Genomic DNA, 19,237 nt, shown 5'->3' on the forward strand with positions numbered 1-19,237 from the left:
TCAGTAGATTCTTAATTCCAGATATTTTTTATTGAATTCAAATTCCACCCTATGCCATGACAGGATTTGAATCCAGGTCCCCAGAACATTAACTGAATTCCTGGATTAATAGTCTAGCGATAACACCACTCGGCAATTGCCTCCCCAACCTACACATCTTTGGACACTAAGGGGCAATTTAGCATGGCCAATCCACCTAACCAACACATCTTCGGATTGTGGGAGGAAACCGAGCACCCGGAGGAAACCCAGGCAGACACGGGGAGAATGTGCAAACTCCACACAAACGGTCACCCAAGGTCATAATTGAACCTGGGTCCCTGACGCTATGAGGCAGCAGTGCTCACCACTGTGCCACTGTACCGCCCTTAATCTGTCAGCTGAATAAAAAAGAAAGAAAAAGTGGTATTTTCATAGCGCCTTTCACGACATCAGGACATTGTACAGCTAGTGAAACACATTTCAAGTGTAGATACTGTTGTAACATAGGAAATACAGTAGCACAGCAAGATCCCACAAACAGCATGGGAATAAAATGACCAGGGTACCATTTTTTAATGATTGCCGGTTGAGCGATAAGTATCAGGATGTTTGGGATAATTTCCCTTCCTGTTTTCAAAATAGCACCATGGGATCCTTTACATAGTAAGTAGTCTCACAATACCAGGTTATAGTCCAACAGGTTTATTTGGTAGCAAATACCATAAGCTTTCGGGGCGCTGCTCCTTCGTCAGATGGAGTGGAAATGTGCTCTCAAACAGTGCACAGAGACACAAAAAAATCAAGTTACAGAATACTGATTAGAATGCGAATCCCTACAGCCAGCCAGGTCTTAAAGGTACAGACAATGTGGGTGGAGGGAGCATTAAACATAGGTTAAAGAGATGTGTATTGTCTCCAGACAGAACAGCTAGTGAGATTCTGCAAGTCCAGGGGGCAAGCTGTGGGGGTTACTGATAATGTGACATAAATCCAACATCCCGGTTTAGACCGTCCTCATGTGTGCGGAACGTGGCTATCAGTTTCTGCTCAGTGACTCTGCGCTGTCGTGTGTCGTGAAGGCCGCCTTGGAGAACGCTTACCTGAAGATCCAAGGCTGAATGCCCGTGACTGCTGAAGTGCTCCCGCACAGGAAGAGAACAGTCTTGCCTGGTGATTGTCGAGTGGTTTTCATTCATCCGTTGTCGTAGCGTCCACCCACATTGTCTGTACCTCTAAGACCTGGCTGGCTGTAGAGATTTGCATTCTAATTAGTATTCTGTAACTTGATTTCTGTGTCTGTACACTGTTGGAGAACAGATATCCACTCCATCTGACGAAGGAGCTGTGCTCCGAAAGCTTATGGTATTTGCTACCAAATAAACCTGTTGGACTTTAACCTGGTGTTGTGAGACTTCTTACTGTGTTCACCCCAGTCCAACGCCGACATCTCCACATCATGTCTACCATCCTTTACATAGACAGGGCCTCAGTTTAATGTCTCACAAGGGATCAATTATCAATTATCTTACTATCTGGGAGCCCCAGAATTAAAAACAAAGGATCAAATTCTAAGGGTGTTTCAAATATCTTCTCAAACTCTTTAAGTATGCCAGACCAGTAAGATTTAATTCTGACACAGGACCAGACATAATGGACGGGATTCTCTGGCCGTGTTCGTCTTAAAACCGGAGAATCCCACCCGAGGTCAATGGACCTTTGCATGGTCCACTTCCCCGCCTCTACAATTCCCATGGCAGGCAGGAGAATTCCGGCCAATGTGTGTAGTCACTTCTCACCAATTGGCACAATGAAAATATAGCAGGGTCTATCCTGGGTCTTTATATGCATGATGTGGGGATGCCGGCATTGGACTGGGGTAAACACAGTAAGAAGTCTCACAACACCAGGTTAAAGTCCAACAGGTTTATTTGGTCGCAAAAGCTTTCAGAGCGCTGCTCCTTCGTCAGGTAAGTGGGAATTCCAAGACAGAACTCCCACTTACCTGCCGAAAGAGCAGCGCTCTGAAAGTTAGTGGCTTTTGCTACCAAATAAACCTGTTGGACTTTAACCTGGTGTTGTGAGACTTCTTACTGTCTTTACATGCAGACAGTGTAATATTTTAAGCTGAGTCTCCTTCGTTCTATTGCAGATTCTATTGGCATGTTCCCACATATTGCCCCAAGTCTCCTCATCAATATTCACTGCAAAGTCTTTCTCCCAAGACTGCAGAGTCACTAGTATATTCACAAAGGATCTAGAACATTAAGTGTTATAAAACTTGCTGATTAATTACTTAGGTTCAATGGATAGCAGGATATTTCCACCGGGGGACACTAGTATCAAGATGTGGAAATGTCTAATTAAGAATAAAGTCTCTGTTGTAAAGTTGCAGATATATGAAAAAGGAAGGTCTCAGAATACCATATTGTTCACACAGGAGCTCAAAAGATAACACAGAGCTCTATTAAACATGTCATGTAACCGAATGAGTGCCCCAACCTTCCAAACATCAGAACCATGTTCCATAAGACCGGGTGGCAAATTTGTGTTACCCTGAATGGACGAGAGAGCAGAAGTTAAATTAAATCTTCCTTCCAACTCACAGACCATCCTCCATGCTCTCAGAATGTTAATGATTATTGGATTCTCACATTTGTCAGGCACAGTCTTGAAACCCTTAAGAAACAACAGAGTTTGTAAGGAGCACTCAGACTGGCCAGCTTCAATATTAAGCCAAATAGAGGTGAGGTTCCCTCTTACCCACTCACACACCAAACTCAGATGAGAGGCTAACTGATACACCTTAATATTCGGCAACTCAAACCCCCCACTTCGAACTAGGAAGCTGCAATTTGGCCAATTTTAAGTGAGGTCTATTTTTGCTCCATACAAAGGAACTAAACACTTCATTCATTTCCTTTAGGACCTTCGGAAAAAGCAAGATTGGCAGCATCTGTAAAGGATACAACAACCTAGGCAGCACATTCATCTTAATCAGTGCTATTTGCCCAGCCACAATATCGTTAAGAGGATCAACAATGTAAGTCCCATTTAATTGATGCAAGGGGTGGGGAGGGCACATTTGCCAATACAAATGTCTGAAAGAGGGACTAACAAAAATACTCAGAGGAGTAAACCCTGAGGGGTCCATCTCAAGGGAAATAAGCAAAGGCGGGGTGGGGGGGGCAGTCTCCCTCTCAGTCTTCTCAGAGACAACGGTCGGAATTTTACTGGCACGCCTGTCCCAAGGCTCGCAGAACGGCATTCTCCATTAGCCCCGGGAAAGATCTTACGAGCCTCGGGCGGGCGAGGTGGTAAAATTCCAGCAATAGTTTCAGACTTGGTAAAATTGATTTTATAGCCTGAGAAAAGGCTGAATCTACTCACAACATTGATAAAGGCTGGAACAGAAATGTCCGGTTTGGACACAAATAGTCACACACCATCTGCGTATAACGTAATCTTACATTGCTTTCCTCCACTGAATAGCCCACATACCAAAGAGTCAGGTTTAATTTTCTCCGCTAGAGGCTCAATAGCTATTGCAGACAATAACTGGGATAGTGGCAACCCAGCCTAGCCCCACACTAAAATAATCTGATCTATAACCATTAGTAAGAACTGCCGCCAGTAGACTTGTATTCACTTAACAAATTCCCCTCCCAACCCAAACATCTGCAACATATAGAATAAATAATTCAATTCCACCATGTCAAAAGCATTCCCTGCATTCCAAGAGATCACTAAACTACCTAATGCCTACTTTTGAAAGACCTGAATGATATTTAGTCACCTGCTGACAATGTTAACCGAATTCTAGCCCTTTATGGACCCAGTCTGAATGACGTGCTGGTTAGGTGCATTGCCCATGCTAAATTCTTCCTCAGTGTACCCGAACAGGCGCTGGAGTGTGGCGACTGGGGGATTTTCATAGTAATTTCATTGCAGTGTTAATGTAAGCCTACTTGTGACAATAATAAATAAATTTCAAAACCTCAGTCTGCTTGCCCTGGATAAGCACAGTAAGAAGTCTCACAACACCAGGTTATAGTCCAACAGGTTTATTTGGTAGCAAATACCATAAGCTTTCGGAGCACAGCTCCTTCATCAGATGGAGTGGATATCTGTTCTCCAACAGTGCACAGACACAGAAATCAAGTTACAGAATACTAATTAGAATGCAAATCTCTACAGCCAGCCAGGTCTTAAAGGTACAGACAATGTGGGTGGAGGGAGCATTCAACATAAGTTAAAGAGATGTGTATTGTCTCCAGAAAGAACAGCTAGTGAAATTCTGCAAGTCCAGGAGGCAAGCTGTGGGGGTTACTGATAATGTGACATAAATCCAACATCCCGGTTTAGGCCGTCCTCATGTGTGCGGAACTTGGCTATCAGTTTCTGCTCAGCGACTCTGCGCTGTCGTGTGTCGTGAAGGCCGCCTTGGAGAACGCTTTCCTGAAGATCCAAGGCTGAATGCCCGTGACTGCTGAAGTGCTCCCGCACAGGAAGAGAACAGTCTTGCCTGGTGATTGTCGAGTGGTTTTCATTCATCCGTTGTCGTAGCGTCCACCCACATTGTCTGTACCTCTAAGACCTGGCTGGCTGTAGAGATTTGCGTTCTAATTAGTATTCTGTAACTTGATTTCTGTGTCTGTACACTGTTGGAGAACAGATATCCACTCCATCTGACGAAGGAGCTGTGCTCCGAAAGCTTATGGTATTTGCTACCAAATAAACCTGTTGGACTTTAACCTGGTGTTGTGAGACTCCTTACTGTGCTTACCCCAGTCCAACGCCGGCATCTCCACATCATGCCCTGGATAATCCAGGGGAGGATTCATTCCAGGCACCGCACCAGCACCTTAGGCATCAGTTTCAAATCTACAAGAGCGAGACTGGCCTATAGGATGCATTCTTCAGGATTCTTGCTTGCCTTCAAAATTAAGGAGATATTGGCTTTACAAAGCTACTGAGGCAGCAACCTGCTTCAAATGAATGGTTATACATTCCAATCAAGTCTTTAAATTCCTTGTAAAATTCACATCCAAAACCATCAGGCCCCAGAACTATCCAGATTGAAGCTCCCTCAGGGCAAGAGCCACCTCCCCCTTGGAAATGGGAGCATTCAGGATTGACCTTTGGTCATCAGAAATTGACAATGCATCCCCAGACAGGTCTGTTTCATATGAGTTGGCATAGAAATGCCTTATTAATATCCCCCATTTTAATCATCCTATTAGCCTTTGAGTGTAGCACAAAGGGAATAGCCCGAGAATCTGCCTTCTTCCTAGTAAGGAAAGCCAGGTATCTGCTAAGATTTTTTCCAAACTCATAGCTTTTGTTTGGCAAACTTTATACTCCTCTCAGCATGTTGAGTCAGTCAGCAAGGAGCCCGGTGCCAATCAGACTGCATTGATTTCTTTCCATATTGAGTGGCTAGGATTCTTAACATACTCCCTCTCTGTTTCAGTCAATTTTACTTAAAGCTGGCGCTATCGCTCCAGCATTTTACTCTTTTTGTTGGCTATATACGAGATGACTAAATCCCTTGCAACAAGCCTTGCAGGTTTCTCACAGGATTGAGGGAGGTTGAGAGAGAATTGACTGAGTAGAAGTGATCAAATTTGCCCTTAAGGTATGGAACGAAGTTATGATCCCTGAGTAATTTCTGGGATCTAGATCGGGGGTGGGTCCCCTTGAATAAAAATTCCAGGAAGGCAGGAGCGTGATAAAAAAATAACAAGGCTATCTACAGAGCAGGAAGCCATTGGATGTAAGTTTGTTTATGGCATGAAAAAATAGTCAATTCTAGTATGACATTGGTAGGCAGCAGAGAAGAAAGTAAACTCAATGGGTGTGATTTTACAGCCTCGCTCGAGCGAGACTGGAAATTCCCACACGAGGTCAATAGACATTTCCGTTGTCCGCCCCTCGCCTGCTCCGGTTCCGGCGTTTATATCTTTAGGATGCAGTGTTCCACACATCTAAATACCCCACCTCCTCGCAAACCAATGCTAAACCCTTTGCCTGTTAGGTGGGGGGATTCCTAGGTATGGGGAGTTTGTCCATCAAAGGGTTAAAATGACAGTTGAAATCCCACCTCTAAGAGAATTTGTTGATGCTGATTCAGCAAAATATGTATTTAGTAACAAAATCAGGGGGATAATTTGCGGGAACCATTGACAGTTGTTATGGAGATGTTTTCCCCATACGATAGCCCTTGATAATCACATTTCTTCTCCCCTTATCCTTCGCACAGTCCTCCAATGTAAGGGGCACATTTTTATTGACTAACATCGCAACACCTTGGCTACTGGTTGAGAATGAGGCAAAGAAAACCTGCCCCACCCAGTCCCGCTTCATCCTTAGGTTCTCCTTGTCATTGGGATGAGATTCCTGGAATAAAGCTGTGTCAACTTTCTCCTTTTTTAAAGAGGGCGATCTTACCAAAACAATTCTAAGCGCTGAACAAGCATGAAAATGGGGGAGAATCGCACCCATTTTTAGACGAGCTTCCAGGTGCAATCGTACGACACTTAGAAACAAAAATGAGGCAAAGTGTGATTTTCGCTAGTAGGGGGAGTGGGTGGAGTCTATTCACATTGGAAAGCTGGCTGCAGACTGCTCGAGGGCACTACTGCACAGTACACAGTGCATGGGGGATTGTCACTCCCACCCCATCGACCTGGACATCGCACCCCCACCACCCTGATCACGCTACTCCCCCGATCACCACTCCCGATTGTGAACCCCTCCGATTGCCGTCCCCAATTCCCACACCCCTGCTGATCGCAGCCTCTGTTACCCACCACCCTCCTCCCCCCCCCCCCCCCCCCCCCACCTGCCAATTGCCTCCCCGGCGATCCCCGATAAAGACTATGCAGCCCCTATAGAGCTCCCCACAGCCTGCCTCCCTTTCAGCCTTGCCCCTTCAGGCCCAATGCCCTTCAGGCCCCCGCCCTCCCCTTAGGCTCCACCCCGCCCCTTAGACCCTGCCCCTTGGCACTGCCCAGTGCCTAGTCGGCACTGCCAGGGTGCCAGACTGCCAAGGTACTGCCCAAGTGACACTGCCCGCCCCTGCCCCTGACTGCCCCGGGGGGGCCTCAACAGCCTCCGGTCCCATCGGCAAGGCCATCACGTCTGCTGCCCGTTGGTGGGGACCATACATGATCTTCGCCAGTGAGGACCTTCACCGGCGAAGTCTTAAGGCAAGTGAGCCCAGAAAATTGCATCCGGGACTCCCTAATAATAATATTAAAATGAGCGAATGAATATTGGGTGTGAGGCTGATTACGCTGCCAGAACAGGGCTGGTAATATCATGAGAGGTGAGAAACTGCGCAAACCCAATTTTCCCCCTTTGCGTGATGTCGCGCAAACTGGCGTGATGAACTGGTAAGAACGCCCCCACAATCCTTTTTCATTCAATAGGATGATGTATTCCCTGCATATTCCAGAAGCAAAGTTTCAAAGTAGTTCTTGCCATTGTTTATTTAGCCAAAGAGAGTGTAGGATATTGACTCAAAGAAACGGGCTTACCCTAAAAGGGTTTTCCTGCCCTGCTCAGGCATGCACAAAAACCCCCCCATCTCCAGCTATATCAGATGCTCCACTGACACATTTTAAAGTCTTTCTCTCAGACATAAGACCTGTCAGTAACCTTGCAGGAACCAGTTAACGATTCTTTAAGCCCAAAATAAAAAAATAAGCAAAGTCATTAGTTCTAAGGGGATATTCCTTACTAAATGTGAAGACCTGTAGTTCCATCATTACAGCAAAGAGTGTTTCCCCTCTCAATTGCCCCTTTTTATTCCTGATCCACATTTAAATTTCTCTGTCCTCACAGAATCATAGAATCATAGAAACCCTACAGTGCAGAAGGAGGCCATTCGGCCCATCGAGTCTGCACCGATGTCCTGGGATGTGAGCCCTTCAACACAAGAAATTCTTGAATTGCATCAGTTTTATCAACTGCTCTCCTAATCGTAGAATAGAATCCCTACAGTGCAGAAGGAGGCCATTTGGCCCATCGAGCCTGCAACGACAACAATCTCACCCAGGCCTATCCCCGCAACCCCACATATTTACCCTATGAATCCCCCTGACACTAAGGAACAATTTAGCATGGCCAATCAGCCTAACCCGCACATTACTGGACCATGGGAGGAAACTGGAGCACCCGGAGGAAACCCACGCAGACACGGAGAATGTGCAAACTCCACACAGATAGCGACCGAAACCGGGAATCGAACCCAGATCCCTGGCTCTGTGAGGCAACAGTGCTAACCACACTGCCACCATGCCACCCCTCACCTCTTTGATCAGGTCATATTAAAGAGGTTTACTTTCTCAGCTAAACAAATCCAACTTCTTCACGCTTTTCCCAGAACTTCATTTTCTGAGATTGGATAGAAACATAGGAACTAGAAGCGATTTGGCCCTTCCAGCCTGTTCCGCCATTCATCTTGATCATGGCTGATCATCAAATTCACCTCTGTCACCCTCCCCCATCCCTTGATCCCTTTAGCCCCAAGAGACAAATCCAATTTCTTCTTGAAATCAATAGCCATCTCTCACTTCTCAGGATAATAATATTCTGGCTGTGTCTAAAAATCTGTTTTCTGATTTGATCTGGCTGAACAGTATGAGAAACCTTTCCAGCTAGCCTGACAGGTGAGGGTCATTGTCCTTGAGCAGGTTAGGGAATGAGAGACAAGTGTCTCCAACATGGTGTCTCTCATGACCACTGGTACTCACCAGGCTTGTGACTTCTGCCTGGACACTGTCTGTCGGTGCCACTTAGAATGTGGGGTCAGGTGATAAATGAGCTGTCGGCAAAGCTTTTCGGAAGACTTCAGGGGCTCCAATTCCTAAAACAAATGGACAGTGGTTAAACCTTGAACCTAACTTGGTCCTGTGTGCCGTCCACCCCACCTAGAAAACAAACTCTGTCCCTTTCGGCAATGATAAATACAAGAGGGAGCCATTCAACCCACACAGTTCATCACAAATCATTAGAAACTAATGGACAGATACAAAGAGAAATCAGAAATGGTAATGGAGAATTTGTCTATTTTTTGAAGGGGCTAGAATATAAAGGTTAGTCACAGTGATATAGAGTCTTAGTCAGATCCCATCTGGAGCAGTGTATTCGGTTGCACCTCAGGAAGGATATATTGTCCTTGGTGGGGATGTAGCATGGGTTCACCAGAATGATACCAAAAGTAAAAAGATTAAATTACAAAGGCAGGCTGCTGAACCCTTAAGCATAAGAGTGATCTGATCAGGGTATTTAAAATGTTAAAAGGTTTTGATAGGGACATGGGTTCAAATCCCACCACGGCAGCTGGTGGAATTTAAATTCAGTTAATAAATCTGCGGTTGAAAGCTAGTCTCAGTGATGGTGATCGTAAAACTATCATCAATTGTTGTAAAAACCCATTTGGGTCACGAGTGTCCTTTAGGGAAGGAAATCTGCCGTCCTTACCTGGTCTGGTCTACATGTCACTCCATTACTGTAATATGGTTGACTCTTAATTGCCCCTCTGCAATGGCCGAGTGAGCCACTCAGTTCAAGGGCAATTAAGGATGGGCAACAAACGCTGACCCAGCCAGCGAGAGAATAAAGGATGGGGCAGATACTAGGGAAACCATTTCCACTTTGGGGGTGGGGGGGGGGGCAATCGAAACCAAAGGAGTATAATCTTCAGATCAGAGTGAGACTATTCAGCTGGGAAATCAGGGAACACATTTGCATTTAAAGTGTGTTAGCTTTTATTAACAGGGGGTTGGAGTTTAAGAGCCGTGGGGTTATGCTGCAACTGTACAGGACCTTGGTGAGACCACATTTGGAATATTGTGTGCAGTTCTGGTCACCTCACTATAAGAAGGATGTGGAAGCGCTGGAAAGAGTGCAGAGGAGATTTACCAGGATGCTGCCTGGTTTGGAGGGTAGGTCTTATGAGGAAAGGTTGAGGGAGCTAGGGCTGTTCTCTCTGGAGCGGAGGAGGCTGAGGGGAGACTTAATAGAGGTTTATAAAATGATGAAGGGGATAGATAGAGTGAACGTTCAAAGACTATTTCCTCGGGTGGATGGCGCTATTACAAGGGGGCATAACTATAGGGTTCATGGTGGGAGATTTAGGAAGGATATCAGAGGTATGTTGGGGTGTGGAATGGACTGCCTGCGGTGATAGTGGAGTCAGACGCTTTAGGAACATTTAAGCAGTTATTGGATAGGCACATGGAGCACACCAGGATGATAGGGAGTGGGATAGCTTGATCTTGGTTTCAGATAAAGCTCGGCACAACATCGTGGGCCGAAGGGCCTGTTCTGTGCTGTACTGTTCTATGTTCTAAATATAGAATCCCACCTTCCCACGGACCCCCCCCCCCCTCCCCCTACAGACACACACACACACAGAGCAGCCAATTGCAGGATTGAGATCCTGATTTCTGTTGGGTAGGGAGATCAGGAACATGAAGCAAAGGCAGAGATATATAGCTTGAGATACAGATCGGGCATGATTTAATTGAATGGTGGAACAGGTGCAAGGGACTGAATAGCTTCCTCCTGTGTGTAATGTTTAAAGCGATTGATGTGGTGTATATGGATTTCAGCAAAATGTTTGATAAGGTTCCCCATGGTAAGCTATTGCAGAAAATACGGACACATGGGATTGAGGATGATTTAGTGGTTTGGATCAGGAATTGGCTAGCTGTAAGAAAACAGAGGGTGGTAGTTGATGGGAAATATTCATCCTGGAGTTCAGTTACTAGTAGTGTACCGCAAGGATCTGTTTTGGGGCCACTGCTGTTTGTCATTTTTATTAATGACCTGGATGAGGGCGTGGAAGGATGGATTAGTAAATTTGCGGATGACACTAAAGTCGGTGGAGTTGTAGACAGTGCGGAGGGAAGTGGCAGGTTAGAGAGGGACATAGATAAGCTGCAGAGCTGGGCTGAGAGGTGGCAAATGGAGTTTAATGCGGAAAAGTGTGAGGTGATTCACTTTGGAAGGAGTAACAGGAATACAGAGTACTGGGCTAATGGAAAGATACTTGGTAGTGTGGATGAACAGAGGGATCTGGGTGTCAATGTGCATAGATCCCTGAAAGTTGGCACCCAGGTTGATAGGGTTGTTAAGAAAGCATACGGTGTGTTAGCTTTTATTGGTAGAGGGATTGAGTTTCGGAGCCATGAGGTCATGCTGCAACTGTACAAAACTCTGGTGCGGCCACACATGGAGTATTGCGTACAGTTCTGGTCGCCGCATTATAGGAAACATGTGGAAGCGTTGGAAAGGGTGCAGAGGAGATTTACCAGGGTGTTGCCTGGTATGGTGGGAAGATCATATGAGGAAAGGCTGAGGGACTTGAGGTTGTTTTCGTTAGAGAGAAGGTTAAGAGGTGACTTAATAGAGGCATACAAGATGATCAGAGGATTAGATAGGGTGGATAGTGAGAGCCTTTTTCCTCGGATGGTGATGGTTAACACGAGGGGACATAGCTTTAAATTGAGGGGTGATAGATATAGGACATATGATATACAAGATATATGATAGATATATATAAGATATATAACATATATAAGATATATGATAGATATAGGGTGGGATTGTGGTCGGTGCAGACTCGATGGGCCGAATGGCCTCTTTCTGTACTGTAGGGTTTCTATGATAGATGTTAGAGGTAGGTTCTTTACTCAGAGAGTAGTAAGGGCGTGGAATGCCCTGCCTGCAGCAGTAGTGGACTCGTCAACATTAAGAGCATTCAAATGGTTATTGGATAAACATATGGATGATATTGGAATAGTGTAGGTTAGAGGGGCTTTAGATTGGTTTCACTGGTCGGCGCAACATCGAGGGCCGATGGGCCTGTACTGCGCTGTAATGCTCTATGTTCTATATTCTATGTGACATGGGCATCACTAGCTAGAACCAACATTTATTGCCAATCCCTAATTGCCCTTGAGAAGGTGGTGGTGAGTCACCTTAGAAGCTGTTGAGGCCATTTCAGAGAGCATTTAAGAATCAACCACATTGCTGTGGGTCTGGAGTCACATGTAGGCCAGATCAGGTAAGGATGGCAGATTTCCTTGCCAAAAGGACATTAGTGAACCAGATGGGTTTTTACGACAATCAATGCTAGTTTCATAGTCAGCATCACTAACACTATCTTTATATTTCAGATTTATTTAATTAAATGAAATCAATTCATAAAACGCTGTGGTGAGATTGGAACTCGGTTCACTAGAGCGTTAGTCCAGTAGCGTGTCCACTTTACCCAATAGCCAATGTACCCAATTATGTTCCGGATAGGTAGAAACCTGCAATCCTTTCTTCACTGTAATATCTGTCTGCCTCTCGAATGATTCCAAATTTCCAGCCTTCGGGTCTGCTGTTGGCTATTCTTCCTGATGTTTGTCCTGACCCATTCTGCTCCTCGATGACACAGCATTGGGATCACATCGAGCCCCCTGTGATTGGTGAACATTGCGGTATGTTGCCCAATGATGAGAATGGAATCCCTGTTGAATGTTTGACTGGGTGTCTTGCTGTATTTTAGAGGAATCCTCTCCTCTAGCTGAAGAGTAGGGTGGAGGGGCACTGGTTCTGGTTGCTTTAGTTTCAGCCCCAATGTAACCTGGTAGATCCACGTTATTGGAGGTCATGAATAATGAACTCATTGCTATCCGTCTCCTTCAATCCCATGCTTCAACTCGGAATGCTATCCAGGATTAATTGTACCGTTCCACTTAGTCAGGATTATTTGAACTTTATTGTAAAATAGTTGATACTAAATTATCTGCTTGTTCTACACCCTAGCTGAGGTCAATGAAAGGAAAAATCAGGCAGCTCTTATCATGATAGCTAACCTCTATTATCCCACTTTCCTCAACCATTGAGGTCGAAGAAGCCAGGTTTTTGGAATTTTTCCTCCTGATGTCAGCCCTCTGACACCAGGGATCATTCTCCTGACATTTCCCATACCACCTCTAGGGTGTGAATACTTCTCTGGTGCCTCAAGTAAAGTAAAATGTATTTATTAGTCACAAGTAAGGCTTACTTTAACACTGCTATGAAGTTACTGTGAAAATCCCCATGTAATCTAGTAAGCCTCAGTAATTAGACTGCAGACAATACTCCAGATACAGTCTGACCACAACACCATCCAACCTCAATATGACGACCTTATAGTGGCTCCATTAACAGCCCAATGTAGCTCACCATCGCCTGCTAGTTATTAGCTCTACAAAGACTGGCTATGACTAGTGTTGTTGGGCTCAGATCTCTTTATGTCTCTTCACTGGACAGGTTGACACTGTACATTATGTTCTCCATATTCTCCATCAATGTGCAAGACTGTGCGTTGAATATTATTTACCACAGTTCTCCCCACTTGTAAACATTGACAGGGCCCCTCCATAAATATCAGACTTGCCCCCACTGTTTAATATTACCTATGAACTTCAACCAACTTGTTCCGAATCTGGGCCATTTACCTATTTGTGTGAATAAAGATGTACAAAGGCTCGAGCATGCACCCCTGGGACTGCCTCTGGGTGTAATCCTCCATTAGGTGCATTTTCTCTCTCGTCACCAGAGTTTATCTCAAGCACCAAAGCCTTTCAGATGGAACATATGAAGGAGAGAAGATTCTGGGTCAGTGGATGAAGGAGAGAAGGTTCCGGGTCAGTGGATGAAGGATGGGAGGTTCCAGGTCTGTGGATGAAGGAGAGAAGGTTCCGGGTCAGTGGATGAAGGAGCGAAGGTTCTGGGTCAGTGGATGAAGGGGAGAAGGTTCTGGGTCAGTGGATGAAGGATGGAAGGTTCCGAGTCTGTGGATGAAGGATGGAAGGTTCCGGGTCAGTGGATGAAGGATGGAAGATTCCGAGTCTGCGGATGAAGGAGAGAAGGTTCCGGTCAGTGGATGAAGGAGAGAAGGTTCCGGGTCAGTGGATGAAGGATGGAAGGTTCCGAGTCTGTGGATGAAGGAGAGAAGGTTCCGGGTCAGTGGATGAAGGAAAGGAGGTTCCAGGTCTGTGGATGAAGGAGAGAAAGTTCTGGGTCTGTGGATGAAGGATGGAAGTTTCCAGGTCAGTGGATGAAGGGGAGAAGGTTCCGGGTCTGTGGATGAAGGATGGAAGGTTCCAAGTCAGTGGATGAAGGATGGAAGGTTCTGGGTCAGTGGATGAAGGATGAAATGTTGCAGGTCAGTGGATAAAGGGGAGAAGGTTCCGGGTCAGTGGATGAAGGGGAGAAGGTTCTGGGTCAGTGGATGAAGGATGGAAGGTTCCGGGTCAGTGGATGGAGAGACGGTTCCGGGTCAGTGGCTGAAGGATGGAAGGTTCCGGGTCAGTGGATGAAGGATGGAAGCTTCCGGGTCAGTGGATGAAGGGGAGAATGCTCCGGGTCAGGGGATGAAGGGGAGAATGTTGGGGGCGTTTAAGAGATCCGTAGATAGGTTCATGGACGAAAAGAAATTGGTTTAGGTTGGAGGGTCACAGTTTTTTTTTTTAACTGGTCGGTGCAACATCGTGGGCCGAAGGGCCTGTTCTGCGCTGTAATGTTCTATGTTCTATGTTCTATGGGTCAGTGGATGAAGAGGAGGTTCCGGGTCAGTGGATGAAGGATGGAAGGTTCCAGGTCAGTGGATGAAGGATGGAAGGTTCCGGGACAGTGGATGAAGGATGGAAGGTTCCGGGTCAGTGGATGAATGGGAGAATGTTCCGGGTCAGTGGATGAAGGATGGAAGTTTCCGGGTCAGTGGATGAAGGAAAGAAGGTTCCGGGTCAGTGGATGAAGAAGAGAAGGTTTCGGGTCAGTGGATGAAGGAGAGAAGGTTCCGGGTCAGTGGATGAAGAAGAGAAGGTTCCGGGTCAGTGGATGAAGGATGGAAGGTTGTAGGTCAGTGTTGTTCAGTGGTTAGAAGTTGTTTGGAGATATAAACCGTCTGACTTATTCAAATTGGATTGCTGCACGTGAAAATGTTTTATTCTGAGAATGAACGACAGCAATTTGATTTGATCAGGGACTGAATGTGGTCTCTATGGTTACAGCACGAAAACCTGAAGAAGAGAAAGTAATTAAATTGGCATCTGCTGATTATAAGGAGCGCTGAGGTCAGCGGATCAAGTTTAATAAACTGTCAGGAGAGTGGGAGTGTTTTGCACAGGATTGTCAACATCGTAAAGTTCTGCAGGGTGAGATTATCAACGGTTATTGAGGGATTACCTCAGGTCTGACACCAATTTCCATTTAATCTTGTAAAACATGCTGAATTACGCCATGGCTGGAAGTCTAACTCAGACAGGAGTAAGGGGGAGATTACAGGAGACTGTGAGAGGCACTGCTGATAAAGTGATGACAAAGGTGTCAGGAGAAATGGAGTGAGGCCTAGTTTGCTGAGAAGTCCTCTCAGCTGTGATCAGAACCATAGAATCCTTATAGTGCAGATATGGGCTGTTCGGCCCATTGAATCTACACTGATTCTCCATCTTACCCAGGCCCACCCACTCCCGTAACACCGCACCCTTACCATGGCTAATTCACCCAACCTACACATCTTTGGACACTAAGGGGCAATTTAGCCTGGCTAATGCACCTAACTTGCATGTCCTTGGACTGAGAGAAGAAACTGGAGCATCTGGAGGAAATCCACGCAGACATGGAGAGAATGTGCAAACTCCACATGGATAGTCATCCAAGGCTGGAATTGAATCTGTGTCCCTGGCACTGAGAGGCAGCAGTGCTAACCACTGTGCCACCGTGCAGGGTAATTTGCTCCCAATTTTGCCGACAAGAGAGTAGTGACCAAACTACAAAGGTAACTCCCTGGCTATGAAGCATTTTTGTGGCAAACTGTAAACATGAAAGGCGCTACATGAATGTAGATCTATTTCTCCCTTGCTGGAGTGTAGGACCAAGGGAGCAGATGGCTCTGCCCTGGAGGGACAGACATGCACTGGGTCAGGGTCGAATGATGGAAGGTTTTATCATCCAGGGATAACTCCCGTGCTCCCAGGGGTAACTCCCGCGCCCCCACAGGTAACTCCCGCACTCCCAGGGGTAACTCCCGCGCTCCCAGGGGTAACTCCCGCGCTCCCAGGGATAACTCCCGTGCTCCCAGGGGTAACTCCCGCACTCCCAGGGGTAACTCCCGCGCTCCCAGGGGTAACTCCCGCGCTCCCAGGGATAACTCCCGCGCTCCCAGGGATAACTCCCGTGCTCCCAGGGGTAACTCCCGCGCCCCCACAGGTAACTCCCGCACTCCCAGGGGTAACTCCCGCGCTCCCAGGGATAACACCCGTGCTCCCAGGGGTAACTCCCGCACTCCCAGGGGTAACTCCCGCGCTCCCAGGGGTAACTCCCGCGCTCCCAGGGATAACTCCCGCGCTCCCAGGGATAACTCCCGTGCTCCCAGGGGTAACTCCCGCACTCCCAGGGGTAACTCCCGCGCTCCCAGGGGTAACTCCCGCGCTCCCAGGGATAACTCCCGCGCTCCCAGGGATAACTCCCGTGCTCCCAGGGGTAACACCCGTGCTCCCAGGGGTAACTCCCGCGCCCCCAGGGGTAACTCGCGCGCCCCCACAGGTAACTCCCGCGCTCCCAGGGGTAACTCCCGTACTCCCAGGGGTAACTCCCGCGCTCCCAGGGGTAACTCCCGTGCTCCCAGGGGTAACTCCCGCACTCCCAGGGGTAACTCCCGCGCTCCCAGGGGTAACTCCCGTGCTCCCAGGGGTAACTCCCGTGCTCCCAGGGGTAACTCCCGCGCTCCCACGGGTAACTCCCGCGCTCCTACAGGTAACTCCTGTGCTCCTACAGGTAACTCCCGTGCTCCCAGGGGTAACTCCTGCACTCCCAGGGGTAACTCCCACGCTCCCAGGGGTAACTCCCGTGCTCCTACAGGTAACTCCCGTGCTCCTACAGGTAACTCCCGTGCTCCCAGGGGTAACTCCCGTGCTCCCAGGGGTAACTCCCGTGCTCCTACAGGTAACTCCCGCGCTCCCAGGGGTAACCCCCGCGCTCTCAGTGGTAATCCCCACGCTCCCAGGGGTAATCCCCACGCTCCCAGGGGTAATACCCACGCTCCCACGGGTAACTCCCACGCACCCAGGGGTAACTCCGCCGCTCCCAAGAGTAACTCCCTTGCTCCCAGGGATAACTCCCCGCTCCCAGGAGTAACTGCCCCGCTCCGAGGGATAACTCCTGCGCTGCCAGGGGTAGCTCCCATGCTCCCAGGGGCAACTCCTGCGCTCCCAGGGATAACTCCCCGCTCCCAGGGGTAACTCCCTTGCTCCCAGGGATAACTCCCCGCTCCCAGGAGTAACTGCCCCGCTCCGAGGGGTAACTCCCGTGCTCCCAGGGGTAACTCCCACGCTCCCAGGTTTAACTCCCGCGCTCCCATGGGTAGCTCCCGTGCTCTCAGGGATAACTCCCGCGCTCCGAGGGGTAACTTCTGTGCTCCCAAGATTAACTCCCGCGCTCCCAGGATTAACTCCCGCGCTCCCAGGGGCAACTCCCGCGCTCCCAGGGGTAATTCCCGCGCTCCCAGGGGTAGCTCCTGCGCTGCCAGGGGTATCTCCTGCGCTCCCAGGAGCAACTCCTGCGCTCCCAGGGGTAACTGCCGCGCTCCCAGGGATAACTCCCGCGCTCCCAGGGGTAACTCCCGTGCTCCCAGGGGTAACTCCCACGTTCCCAGGGGTAACTCCCGCGTTCCCAGGGGTAACTCCTACGCTCCCAGGGATAACTCCCCCGCTCCCAGGGGTAATTCCCGTGCTCCCAGGGGTAACTCCTGTGCTCCTATGGGTAACTCCCGCGCTCCTAGGGGTGCTTCCTGCGCTCCCAGGGGTAATTCCCGCGCTCCCAGGGGTAACTCCTGTGCTCCTATGGGTAACTCCCGCGCTCCCAGGGGTGCTTCCTGCACTCCCAGGGATAACTCCCCCGCTCCCAGGGGTAATTCCCGCGCTCCCAGGGTTAACTCACAAGCTCCCAGGGATAACTCCCGCGCTCCCAGGGATAACTCCCCCGCTCCCAGGGGTAATTCCCGCGTTCCCAGGGATAACTCCCCCGCTCCCAGGCCTAATTCCCGCGTTCCCAGGGATAACTCCCGCGCTCCCGGGGGTAACTCCAGTGCTCCCAGGGATAACTCCCTCGCTCCCAGGGGTAATTCCCACGTTCCCAGGGATAACTCCCGCGCTCACATGGGTAACTCCCGAGCTCCCAGGGGTATCTCCCGCACTCCCTGGGGTAACTCCAGTGCTCCCAGGGATAACACCCATGCTCCCAGGAATAATTCCCGCGCTCCCAGGGGTAACTCCTGCGCTCCCAGGGGTAACTCCCATGCTCCCAGGGGTAACTCCCGCGCTTCCAGGAGTAACCCCCGCGCTCCCAGGGGTAATCCCCATGCTCCCAGGGGTAATCCCTGTGCTCTCAGGGGTAATTCCCATGCTCCCAGGGGTAATCCCCATGCTCCCAGGGGTAATCCCCGCGCTCCTACGGGTAACTCCCGCGCTCCCATGGGTAACTTCCGCGCTCCCACGGGTAACTCCCGCGCTCCCAGGGGTAACTCCTGTGCTCCCAGGGGTAACTCCCGTGCTCCAAGGGTTAACTCCCGTGCTCCCAGGGATAACCCCGCACTCCCAGAGGTAACTTCCCTGCTCCCAGGGATATCTCCCCCTCTCCCACCACGTGACCTCTTTTCTAGCCATTATATCATGTTTTCACATGACCACTCGGTCTACACTGGGGTGGTGCCCCGTCGATCTGAAAAATGGCAGAGCAGGTCATTCACTTACGGTGGCTCCATTGTGGTTGTAAGCTATAATTCCCTCACAAATAGGAGCAGACAGACTGGAAGACTTTTAAAAGTTTGGGAGATTTGAAATCGATGGATTATTATAATTGCAGTAATAAATCTACTGGCCGGCAGTATTATTGCTATAATACTGAATAAATCTTCAACATGACTATGTGTCAGCTAGAATCTCAATAACAGATGACTGCCCAGGGAGTTGAGACTTGGCTGGTGCACTAAGTGCTGCAGAATGATGTTTTCTCATCCAGTACACGTATGTGTTCCAGTGAGGCTGCAAGTCCCCCTGTCTGCAATTGTAAACAGACTTCAAACAGACTTCTCTCTGTGTCTCAGCCCCAACATGGACACCTACCTACCTCTGCACAAGGGCACTGAGATCTCGCACTGAGTGAAGTTTTATGTTGTGAGCCCTTTACCAAGTGGAAATTTGATTGGATG

The 19,237-nt window shown here is 48.5% G+C and overlaps 1 protein-coding gene across 1 annotated transcript in view; it reads right to left on the reverse strand.

Annotated features, from left to right (window-relative positions):
• The window catches only part of LOC144502629 (leucine-rich repeat-containing protein 75B-like), a 68,480-nt gene that overhangs the window by 17,961 nt on the left and 31,282 nt on the right, over positions 1-19,237 (reverse strand). Inside the window, exon 2 of the mRNA XM_078226783.1 lies at positions 8,739-8,851. Coding sequence (XP_078082909.1) covers positions 8,739-8,851 — 113 coding nt within the window. The remainder of the gene's footprint in view (positions 1-8,738; positions 8,852-19,237) is intronic.

Source organism: Mustelus asterias, chromosome 13 (assembly GCF_964213995.1).
Source record: "Mustelus asterias chromosome 13, sMusAst1.hap1.1, whole genome shotgun sequence".
Taxonomy (NCBI): Eukaryota; Metazoa; Chordata; class Chondrichthyes; order Carcharhiniformes; family Triakidae; genus Mustelus; species Mustelus asterias.